At 43.3% G+C, this 12,825-nt stretch overlaps 1 protein-coding gene across 1 annotated transcript; it reads right to left on the bottom strand.

Moving 5' to 3' along the window:
- Positions 1-941: 941 nt before the first annotated feature.
- SCPEP1 (serine carboxypeptidase 1) lies at positions 942-12,711 on the bottom strand. The gene is made up of 13 exons (XM_082492160.1): positions 12,635-12,711; positions 10,899-11,044; positions 9,871-9,960; positions 8,818-8,973; positions 8,257-8,331; positions 7,956-8,028; positions 6,914-6,951; positions 6,602-6,730; positions 4,992-5,076; positions 4,079-4,192; positions 3,281-3,418; positions 1,600-1,763; positions 942-1,476 (listed from the first exon to the last, which is right to left on the bottom strand). Exons 1-13 carry the CDS (start codon positions 12,699-12,701, stop codon positions 1,411-1,413), a joined length of 1,341 nt encoding a protein of 446 aa, XP_082348286.1. The 5' UTR covers positions 12,702-12,711; the 3' UTR covers positions 942-1,410.
- Between the last annotated feature and the right edge of the window lie 114 nt (positions 12,712-12,825).

Genomic DNA, 12,825 nt, shown 5'->3' with positions numbered 1-12,825 from the left:
GGTGCCCAAGAGAGAGGAATAGATTAGACCTATTGCATTTATTGAAAAGTGTGTTTAAAAAAATCTAGATTTGCATTGCTAAAGTTCTTAAAAACACAGTTCAAGCAGAGAACATGAAGAAGGAAAGCAATTATTAGGTGCCAATAGTCCAGCTGCTGAGTGACTGCATATGTGTTTACATAGCATTATGCCTCAGTCCTTGCTAAGCCAACACGATCAGATATTTCATGACAGTTTCTGTCACTGGAGTAGTTGAGGGGCTGCTATTTAGTTAAGATTCTGGCAGCTGGAACAAGCTGTTGTGCCTCCTGTCAGACACCAATAAACAACAGTCACTTTGTGCTCCAAAGCAGAAGTCAAATGATGTCTGACCAAATCTCTTGACTGTGTACGATATAAAAAAAAAAAAGTTGTTTCAAAATAATAGGTCTCTGAAAGACTTATAAAAAAGCTCTAGAAAAAATATGGATCAAGATACTGGTTTTAGTTGTATATCCTTCTTTTAAACACTGCTGTTATCTTTCAGAATTATGCTATTATTGCTCAAATAATACTTTCCACTCTCCGGGCTAAGCTCAGAAGGTTGTAAGAGGCTTCTGTCCATTAGGATTCTTCTGTACAGGAAGAGGGTATTAACTGAGCTCCTACTTCAGCATACAAGAAAGCAGGAATTCCTGCTGGATGTGCTTTAGGTGTTACAGCTAAAGGCGAAGTTTGGGTAATGGTCATTAAAGAGAATGAAAACAAGAAACAAATGGTCAGATGAAAAAGGTGAAATCATCCTCTGGGGGCATTTTTCTCTCTCCATAGCACAGGAAGCCTGAAGAATCTTGAAGCCTAACTCGGACACCTGAGCAAGATGAGATGGACTGTATATCCTCTAAGGCAGGTCGTCTATCCTGGCATCTCCATGTCATGTCTTCAGCTTGTAATCCAGCAAAGTGACTCAAGCAGAAGCCTGAGGACAAAGGAAGGAACATTCCATGGCCTCATGAAAAGGTTAGCTCTCTGAGAGGAACAAACAAATCTATCAGGACTCAAATCAGTTTTAGTCTTGGTGTGTGAACAGAAAAGAGAGCGTTCAGGGAAGGGCAGCTTTTTACAAGAGCACAAAATCCAAGTCAAAGGTAAAGGTTCAGAGCTAGTTGTTTATGACAATGGACTTCCCTCTGGAAGAGTCATTATAAACACTGTTAAGGCAGCAAATCACAGCTTACAAATTCAAAAGCAACAACTCATTAAAGGAAAAAAAAAGCCTTTCCATAAGTGCTTGCGCACATTTATCAGCAAGATTAGAGAGGCTATGTGTCCAAATAGCCATTGTTCCTCCTGCAGCTTATTATTCTGGACTCACATTCTGCAAAAGCACTGACATTTGACAGGAAGCCGTACTAGCTGGCCTCCCCTTCCCTACTGCTGCTGTTGGGTCACCATCCTGACCATTTTCAGTGCCATCTCTCCTTGATCAGACGGTACCTAGCACAGAGATGAGAGCACATGGTTAGCAGCTGCTATAAAGAAGCAGACAGCAAGCATATATGCATCTTCAGCTTTCTTGCTGATAATGGTGCATCCTACCGCAAGACTTATGTTATTTACCATGTGCCCAGCCTTAAGAATCCAGAAGAACGCAAAGTTCTCATAGGCCTTGTGGAAAGCAGCTGTCTCAGTGGATTCAGGAGACACATAGAGTGCCTTCCACCTTTGCCGGTTGAACTGGTTCAAATTAGGCCATTTCAGTTTCCGGATCCATGCTTCCTGGCCTGTTAGAGACAAAGAGATATGCTTGATTAATGATACTGACATAGCAACTTGGGACTCCCACTTCAGCTGCATGCCCACTGTACTAGACACCAACAGAGCAGAGTTAACGGAAAGTCTCTGTGTGCTCAGATTCTAAAACCAATTTTGTTACGCCTAGGAGAATGACCAAGGCTGCATTCAGGACAAGCTGAAAAAAAAACAATGGAGGGAGAAGGGAAAAAGCAAACAGTGCAGAGGTACATGAAATGGACTTATGATTGCACAAGTTGAACATGTGCCTCTAGAGGCTCTGCAGCCCTAGAAATTCTGACATATTTTGCTTTACTCCTCAAACACCATGAATGTTCTGCCATGGAGATGGATCAGCCACACCAAGTGCCCCTCTTGGAAATCAGAAGAGACACTGCTTCAGTGTTTGTTGCAGTCACCCATCAAGGAGAACCTGGAAAGATTTTCTGTTTTCATGTGCCTGCTAGAGAAGGTGGAGGTTAAGACAGCAAAAGGACCAATTCCAGGACACCAAGGGGAACAAAGCTTTAGCCTACTTCTGAACTACTAGAAGAATTTGCATTAACTGCAGCTCAATTTTATCTCAAAATGTGATAAACTGAAGCACCACTAACTGCTAATGTGTTCTGACAACCTAAATACTGTTTCCTGATTTATTGATTGCTATGTTGTTCATTGAAGGGCATCTGAATAGCTAAGCGGGCAGAGACAAAGGATAAAACCTTTCATAACACAGGAAGACGTTTACGCAGTCTGTGACCGCAGATAATTTAAATCAGTAAGAAAAGGTGACTGGAAGAGACCAGGGCAGTCTCTCAGCAATACTTGGCCTTGCTCCCAAACTGCCACTTGATCAAGCCTGCATCTTGCAAGCAGCAAGGGACAAAGCCCTTGAGTGGCCAAGACGTGCAGGTGCATACACATGTTACTGAGTAGCAGGTGTGATCACCCTTCAACTGCACCATCCCTGATTAATTACCAACGCCCTTGTTCCATCTCACCTGGCACCATGCTCTCTTCTGCAGGCCACTCAGTGAAGGCTGACCTGTATTGTGCACAAATCTGTAGCAAGATATGACCTTTGCCCCAGAGAACAGGATCTTCAAGACACAGCAGGAGAAGAGAGGATAATCTCCATATATTTATTCATCTGTCCTCATTCTTCATTTATGAATGACCATACATACATACATAAGCATCTATTCAGAAGAATTAAGTGAATTATTAGCTACCTACTTACTTATGGGCTTTACTGAAACACGCAATTATTGATGTTGCAGATCCATTTCCCAACAATATAATGGAGGTAAAATAATTGCCTCTCTCAGAGGGATGTAAACAAAACATACTAAGAGCTGCTCATTTATGACTGTAATATTTAATCGTTGCTAGTTAGATAGGAGATTTGCACAGAAGACTGAAGAGATCCAGGTACCAATATTATGGGCAACTTCACATTCTACTTGTCACATGTTCTGTTCCCAACTCCAGTCAAGAAGTCCCTTACCCATGGTGTCAACAATAAGATCCAGCTGCCCATTATAGACTGTAACATTGACATTGGCTGCCAAAAGCTGATCAACAATATCAATGACAGGCTTCATGAAGTCCTCAGCCATGTTCTCAAAGACATCTCTGGACTGACCTGGTTGGAACCAGAAAGAAGACAAATTTTAACTGATGAAGAATGTCATCCCCAAGCTGAGACTGAAGCAACTGGGTAAGGGTCCTAAAATGCATTTCATGGCTGCATAAAAACCAGTCCTAGCCCTAAGCAGCAGCCCATGATTTATCAGTCTGAGGCACTAAAGAGAACCAGAAAGCAACCATGCTTCCACTGGAGCTCACAACGCAGCGTTGTAGCTTCTGGCTCCTATTATACACATACAGGGTGCTGGCATCAGTCCTTTAAGGCTTCCTTTCTGTTTTACACCCTTCCCTCCACACCATGCAGTATGACATGATACCAGATTTCTGGCAAAGAAAAACTGATGGGAATTTCAGTGAAATTGCACAAAAGACAGAAACCAGCTGCTGAGACATGGAGGGTTCTTCCTCCCCCTGTGTTTTTAGCTGCTTGACTAAAGACAGATACAAGCAGCAGAATCAGAACCAGAACCACATCTGCTCCCACAGGCCTGCCCCATTACATGTTCATTTCTGAGAATAAGTCCTCTTCTTAGGCCCAAGGATAATGACAGTTTAATGTGACTGCTTACTACAGTAAAGTATCTTCCCACAAACTGAAATACTGTAAAAGGCAATAATGTACTTATTAGATCCGCACTAGCAGACAGTAAAGTACCTCCCCACTTCACACAGTCAGGAATAATTTTTAGCTTCTTTCTGATGGGTCCATTCATCAATTCATTTAAGCTCTCCCTATGCATATTTTTGACATGGCGCTGGTAAAGTCCTACTGAAAAAGAAAGAACACACTTTGATTAGTGGCACATTTAAGGCAGTCATCCTGCATAGATGACAATTTTCAGCATTACCATCATGGCCAACAAACTCTTTTCTAATGAAAACGCAACACCACAGAGAGAGATTTGCTTACTTTTACTAGAAACCACTGAAGTAAACCCTCATTTAGGTCAGGGGAGAACCCAACTATCCATTTCTACTTCTGGTTAACACAGCCCTTTTTCAGGGGACCAGCTTCTGCTTTAGCCACTTGGTACAGATATGATTTCCTCTCCTCAACAGACCAGTTATTTTTGAGCTGCAACACTACTTTTGGGAGTTAACTGTGCCATTCACCTTCCCTACTGAAGCAAACAGAAAGAGATAAAAAGCTTGACAGAAACTCCACATATGTGTTTTTCACATTGGTGCAAAAACATCATGGAGCAAAAGAGACTATATTGATGAGACATTTTTGTGTCCTAGCTTGAAGACAGAAATGAAAGACATTAAGAGGAAGTAACTTAAAGGTCATAAAACTGTGTCACAATTATACTAACTACTTCCTTGGAATAATTTGTGCAGGATGTCTAGGTGGAGGTGTAATCTATCGAAGTATTGTTCCACATTCCTATTTATCCCTATTTATGCAAGAGCAAACAAGTTCCGCTCTGGAGAATACAAATATCCTTTGGATCTGAATGCCCAATTTTAAGGATGTGCTAAATTGAGGCTGTTCCCACTATCAGAGTTGAAGGTATGCGAATGCGGACACAGAGCCTCGGAAGCTCAAGTAATTAAATACAACTTACTGAGACGGACATTTTCTTGTTCATTTGATTTCATCTCTGGAACATCCTTAGTCATGATGTTATAAAAGTTCACATTGTCTGTGTTCTGAAAACACAAGATTATTTCAGTAACACTGCAACAAAAACATTTCTCAGATATGAAGAACAAACTCTCTTCTGAAAAAACAGATAAGTAAGTACTAAATAAAGGACCCTGTGACCTGCCACTTTACCTACATGTCAGAAAGATACTTATGGAAAAACTTTTGTTCTGCATTTGCTTTGAGAAGTGGGGAAGAGCTTTCTCAAGTCTGTATTTTTCACACATGGGTTGTGCCAGAGATGTTATTTATTTCTCTGAAACAGATGTGAAGCTACAGGAAGCCTGACACCCTGCAAATGACTGCAGATTCTCATTACTCATTGTAAAGAGTTGCAACACCAGATGATGTTTTCAGATGGTCTCTTCTGCTAGATCTAGTCTAGCCTGACGCTGCCTCTTGCTCAACAACCTCCCAACCCACAACCCTTCAAAATCTCAAATGCTTCCTCAAGAATGTGGCAATAGGTATCAGCCACGTCTCTTTTGGAATTGCTGACATCTGGACAAGTCCAAGAATTGTGGAATGGCAGCTGTGATGCAGACAGCAGACTGCCTGCATCCAAAGGACAAGTGTAATCAGTGTTGCCATTAGAGAAGTTACTCAAGATTCCTGAAGACCTGCTTTATTCAATTTTTGCATCTTTAAAGTTCTGATGCATAGGTCAGAAATCAGCTCACAACCGCAACCCTAGAAGAACTGAAGTGCCTGCATCCTGACAGCAATATTGCTACTAGAAGGAGAACACAAGCAGACTTCAAGAGAAAGGCAAAATGGGAACCACAAGTTCCTTCCAAACAGTAAGAACTGAAACCAACTATGTGCATGGCACTGTCAGTTATGAAACAAAACAAAACACAGCAAGAAAAGGAAGCAGCTCAAGATTAGTTTTTCAGTTTGAGGAAGCCAGAGCCTTACTTGTACTAAAACAAAAACACAAGGAAGACTGAGATTTTGGAGCAACCCTTCAACAGGAAATACAAGAGTAAAACTCTACCCGTCTGGAACTTGCTAAATAACACGATGCAGTAACCTGCAGTAACCCACAATAACAGGACATAACTTGAGGTTCCTCTCCATCCTGTGCACCTATTGCAGTTCTTTAAATAGAGATCTATGCTTAACTTGAAATTTGTGTCTTGCTGGATATGGTTTTCAATATTCAAAACAAAGCTTTCAAGGAGACATGGCTCATTTACGTTGAAACTGGGTTCTATAGAAATCAGTGGGATTAGCTGCACGCTAAAAGTTAAGCATCTATTTAAGTGATGTGCCAGGTTGAAACTTTGATGCAATACTGCAAGCGCATGTGGGTTGCTCTGCCCAGTGCCTCTTAGAATCACACAGTGGTGCGCAGCAAACAAACAGCTCTTTTACACCAGCACTGGGATAAAACATATACTGGCAAAAATGACTGGGCAGGGGGTTGGAAGATTCTTGCCAACCCAGGGCTCATAGGAGGGATAACCTGAAATTGTGTGCCTCCCCAAGCACCAGTTAGTTATTAATGCTGGTCAAAGAAGATCTCACCTCTTCAATGACAACTTCAGCCTTGTCCCAGAGCTCAGTAGCCAGCCCATATTGATTTTTATTTATTGCATCCATTATTTCTTTGGCAACAGCAGTCACCTCTGCTAGACCATTATCATCAAGGAGAGACTGGAAGACAAACACAAAGGAGGAGAGCTTTAATTATAAATGCACATTCATTTCTTGCCAACAGTCTCCATGCATTCGACGTTATATTCCAGCTAAGAGCTAACCTTAAAAATCAACATCTATTTATACTGTATGGTAGTACAAGTAATCAGGTGAGGACCAAGAATTTAAGAAGGTACTTACAGTGCTGTAAAGGTAGGGCCCCCAAGACAGCACAGAGTCTAAAGAAACAGAACAGATTTCAAACATCTAAGTTTTTGACGTACACTTTCCTTTACTTTTCTTTTATTGTAGCAAGAATGATTGTGACAAAAAAATGTATCATTAAAAAGGTGGTGTCAGCTCAGTTTAGCCCAAAGGTTATGTACCACAGAGCAGATTATTTACAAATCCTGAGAACCAGTAAAAGTACTGCAACATCATTAACCCCCTAAATGTTAATCAGTGAAATTTATTTAAAGCAACAAGCAACAGACATGTTCTTAGCAAAATGTTCTCCCAACACTGCAGCACATTGCTAGAACATGGGGGGAGATCTGACAAGTGATTTGGCATTGACTAAACTGATCTGTTTGCAAGAGTTACAGGGGAAAAAATCTAGTTACAAAACAAAACTGCTTTATAATAAGTTTGTTTATAAGGTCTCAAGGATCAGCTGATCCTAAGACAGACAGTTTGCCTGATATTGTCCCATGCTGCAGAGAATTGGTGGAGCCTGCCCTTGCAAATCTCATTGAAGGACCAAGAGTCCTTTAATTTGTTTTTTTGTCCTCCACCAGACACAGACCCTATCTCTTCCAGGTCTGTGAGCACATCAGTTCCTCAGCACAAGGTCTTCTAGTGAAAAGAAAGATAAAAACTCAGTTGCAGCCTCGTGAATCATTTGGTGGCCACATTTTAAGTGCAGCACTCTGACCAAACACCTCAGAGGCTGTAGAGGTGTGTAGGGACATTTCACCACCACCCCACTTCAAATGAAAGTATGCTCCTCACTGACTTTGCTCTCTGTCTTTTCATAATCTAGATACTTTCTAAAGGTAGATTCTTCAATCACAGCTTGCAATGTTGAAGTGTTTCTTTTTGATTTACCACACTCAATAGAGATTTAATTTGCTTAAGGCACGGCTGACATTTTTGACTCTAAGTACACATGGAATGATAAAAAAACCCAACAAAGCAAAACAACAACAACAAACTACCCACAGCTTGAGGATTTTAAACATACCCAAAGGAGATATCCATGAGTCTCCAAGAGCAGTCCCCATAAAATTGCACTTTATAGTCCCTTTTTGAACAGCCTTGGTGAAGAAGACGAAAAAACAAAAACAATCAAACCACACAAACACACACACAAAAAATCAACTTTTAGTTAAATATTCATGACTCTAGAACCAGTTTTCTTTAAGTGAAAAACATAATTAGCAGTCTGAATTAGGCAACAGGGACAGTGTATCCCAGGAAATACAAGTACTTGTAGAACACCACATTTTAAAGTGATAAGTGAACTACATCCTCCAACTACTTACCTTATGCAGCTCTAAAGCAATGCCAGCAGCCATTTTACCTCCGTAAGACTCAGAAAATATGTAGAATGGGATGGTCTGAAGAGAGAGAAGCCATACAATGAACGCATTGGACAGGGGGCAGAAGATACCTCCAACTGCCGCCCACATCCCACAGAACCCAGGCACTGGCTCTTCATCTCTCACTATCAAACTCTGGATTTTTTTTCTGATTCTAAGCTGCAGATGAGATTTCCATAACATCCTGGTGTAATTACCCGGGGAAATTTTGAAGCAGGCACTTCAGTATTTTGGAACTAGAAACATATGTGATCCTACATGCTTCTCAGACTGCATGAGAGACAATAATCCACCCCACTGCTTATCTAACTAGCACCAAATTCAAGATACCACTTCTGAATTGTGGGAAATAAGAGGCGTTGGTTATACCTGCACTGACTCCCACCAAATGCATGCTACCTAGTAGCAAACACTGCCCATCTGGAAGGCTGTTCGCTAATTCCTTTTGAGATCTCTTTTAAAGCCAAGAAAATCATGGTTCTAACCAAGAATTCAATTGCTTACCTGGAATTCTGTTCTACATGTGAAGAATTCTCCAAGAAAAACCATCATATCAGAAACTACTGTGGTAAGGTTTTTGGCAAACAAGCTACAATCATCCACATAACTGAATCCAGTGCCCACAGGATTATCCACAAACAAGATACTGGCTGCCTGCAACTGTACAAGCAGAAAGAAGATTTATATGAAACCTCCGTTCAGCACCAGCGCCTAAGGTTTAACTGAGCCACTGAATCTCTGGCCCTGAAAGAGACTGCAGAAAAATAATGTGCAAGTCCAAAACAGGGAATGGTACAGGTGAGACTTGTCTGTCGGTATGTAAAATAAAATGGATCTTCTTATGGGTTGCTGGGCTTTTGTGAAATTGCTATAACAAATGCCATAGTTGTACAGTTACAAATGTACAAATAAAATCAATAGATCATCACACAGATAGCTGGCATGGCTCAAAGCAGTAAGGCTCACAAATAAAGAGGTACAACATAAGGTCTTTCAATTTGCCTAATCTGCAACAAGAACGGCACCCAAAAAATCCCAGTGATCCAAGGGCAGATCAGCCATACGATGTAGGGAACTCCAGAGTAGTTAGACTATTTGTAGCTCAGAGCACAAATACATTTCATTGAATAAACTTCCACCTTCATAGGCAGCTGTAATTTGTTTTCCCTTGAAGGCCATACTGGACTTGTAATTACGAGCCATTTGTTATAAGTTGCCAGCCATCCAGAAAAACCTCTATGACTGTACGCAATGAAGCTATGACCTGAAATAACATCTTTCTAGAATTTCCCTGCTCTCAGTTTCCCAGACATCTGCAATTCACAAATTCATGGAAGCCCAGACATATTCCATCAAATCCGATTAACAGGTCTATTCTTCAGTTCTTAACAAGGGTATTCTTATAAACCATTTCATTAACCACACTATTTTAAGATGAAATATCATAATTCTATTGAATATTAAATGAAAACTGTTCTGTGGTGATAGCAATCATCTGCTTACACAAGCAACAAACGTTTTGTGGTCAGTAATTAGAAGCTGAACTCTTTACTATACCCAGGTTGTATTTCTTGGTTTCATCTCTTTGTCTAATGGGCCAATCTCTTCAAAGTTCCCAAATCCACAGCCTGAAGATCCCGGACCTCCCTACGGGGAAATAGCAAATGACAAATAGGTTAGAAGGCAGTATGGTACAGATATGACAGATAGGAGAAAAACAAAAGCAAACCAGTAAGTAGAATGACAGATTGTAAATTCAAAGAAATGGCTTTTGCACTACATGTTAATTTGCAAAGAAGGCGTTCTTCCTCATTGTCTTTCATTATGTGTGCGCATGCTATTTCTGAAAGCAAGAATTTAAACAGAGAAGCAATTACCCACTTCTAAAAGCATCTAATGAGTTGCAGCTATGTGAGTGCAGCCTGAAAACCCTTCCCTTTATTCCCTTAATGCGAATGCAAGTTAGCTGTCTACAGAGGTTTGCAAGCCATTAGTTTTATCATCATATACAGCGTGTGCATTTCACTCTGAAGAAATAACCCAGAAGGAAAAAGACCAAGTCATCAAGTTATTATATTCAACATTGACTTCTGAAATGTACTGCTGGAGGTGAACATGGAGCACGCACCACTGCCTTTTATCAAACTGTGATTGAATGGGACCAATCTCTAAATAATCAGTCTCTCCTCCTTATTTCCATTTAGAAGTCTTTCTAAATCTCTGATCATTTTATCAACTCTCTCTCTGAACACTGTTTAGACTGTAAGCTCTTCAGGAAAGGAGCTGTGACGCTACAATGTACTTGTAGCATCTGGCACAAAAAGCACTACTCTTGTATAAAAGATAAGAACAACCTCTGTTTCTGCAATTTAACTTGATGGAAGGTGAGCAGTTGAGGGCACCCCACAACTGCAGAAAAATATTTTCATTATTTCTTCCTAACCTGAATACCTGACTCACAAGGTGAATCATTTAGAATCAGACAATTTTGAATCCTCTTTCTGTAGAGCTGTAAGATACCTATCAGACCGATCCAGGCATGGATGGAAAGAATTATCATTTAAGTGTCTTTCACCAAACCTTACCTGAAGCCACAAGATGAGAGGTAATTCTGTGAAGTCTTTGGTTGGGTTATTTGCATAGTAGAGCCACCAGAACATGTGTGCCTTACTTCGAACTTGCACATATCCCCACAGCTCTTTGGGCTCTTGGGATTGCCTCAGAACTACACCTTGAGGGGGGGAAATAAAAATAAAAAACAGCTAGGTAAACAGGCTCAGCTTTGAGCTTTCCACCAGATTTGTTCCAAAACATTACATTTCAATCTTGGGTGTGATAATTAGAAGTGCTTACATTAAAAATCTTATGATAAGAAACCTGCCTATACTTATACCCACACACATAGCTGACTTATCATCAATGAATGAAGTTAAGTGTGTAATTAAGTGCTTACTTAGCAGGGCCTGACCTTACAGCGGCTGCCAAAACAGCAGCCCAACAGATACAGTAATATTTTCTATCAGGGAAATATTTAAAGTCTTTTCAAGGCCTGGGCTGAATGCACAGCCCCATTGGACACGATGGAATAACGCGTAGCAGCGTCAGGGGCAGCAGGGCTCCCTCGGGGATCCACCACTTCGATCTTTGTCTTGGGGAAGATCAAATCACTTTACAGTCCCCAAGGAGAGCAAATGCAGGATAGGCAGAAGGTGCGCTTCTAAATGAACCCAAGATCTAATCCTAAACTCAGTTAAGTCAGTAGAGTCTCAGCAACTTAAGCAGTTGGTCTATTCTGCATCTAGGGCAGACACCTTCCCAGAAACAGCCCTTTGAACTACATCCCTTAACCTTCTTTATACGACAGAAGGAAGCAGTCCACTGCAGAAGCAGTAATAAAGCTTTTTCAAGCCACAGCCTTTGCTGCTCCACAGGACACAGCACTGAACAGGTTCTGTCAGTGTGGACAATGTCACACCTTCTTGATCAGCACTCACTGCGACAGCGGTGACACCCCGATACAGCTGCTTTGCTCCTTGCAGCCTCTACCGAAGGGTCTCACACTAAAACACTATGGCCGGGCCTGCGCTCCTGTCAGCCAGTACCAGACAGCTCCGTGACCACGGAATCACAGAAGGCTTTGGGTTGGAAGGGACCTTAAAAGTCACCCAGTTCCAGCCCCCGGCCCTGGGCAGGGACACCTCCCCCCAGACCAGGCTGCTCAAAGCCCCACCATCCGCCTGTGCTTACTTACGCGGTGCTTCATGGTCCTTCGCAGGTGCCAAGGGAGGGACGAGGGTCTGGGGGCGTTTTGGGGAAGGGCAGGTGACAGCTCTGGGTGAAATGGCGATGGGAAGCGCTGTCGCGGTTTGCGGCCGACCTCTCCCACCCACTTCACCCAGATCAATCAACCGGGGCCTGAATTTCCACGTTCCTGCTCGGAGATGGTTCCCTGGGAGCGCAGACCCCCGTCAGCCGGGGTGGGAGGCGACAACTCCCAAGGTCGCGATAGTCCCCGGCAGACATGGCGACAGCCCCGGCCGGGGCCGCGTGGGCGGCGCGCGTGGGCGGCGCACGGGCCCGTCCCGAGTTCGACCGGGGGCTCCCACCGCCCTCCCTCAGCACCAGCACCTTTGCCGCCCCTCCTTCGCCGCGTCCCGCCCGGCTACCGCCCCCGGCGCGGCGGTGATAGCAGCGGCCAGGCTCGCAGATCTCAGCCCGGGCCCTTCCCGCCAGTGGCGGCGGGACGCGCCGTCGCTCTGGGGCTGCCCGCGGAGCACAGCGGCACAGCCGTCCCGTTCCGTGTCCTCCCCCGGTCCCGTACCTGCCGCCAGCGCCGCCGCCAGCACCAGCACCAGCGACAGCCCCGTCGCGGCGCGTGGCGGCCCCATCCCGCCAACAGCTCCCGCTGCCCGCGGCCGCGCTGTCACGTGCGCGGGGACCGGGCTAGCCCCGCCCCGCCCCGCCCTCAGGGGGCGCGGCCGAGGTTCGCGTGCCGCCCGCCTTTCTTGTCCC

The sequence above is a fragment of the Vanellus vanellus genome (genome assembly GCF_965231255.1).
Source record: "Vanellus vanellus genome assembly, chromosome: 17".
NCBI lineage: Eukaryota > Metazoa > Chordata > Aves > Charadriiformes > Charadriidae > Vanellus > Vanellus vanellus.
This window is presented reverse-complemented; position numbering and strand designations above follow the sequence as displayed.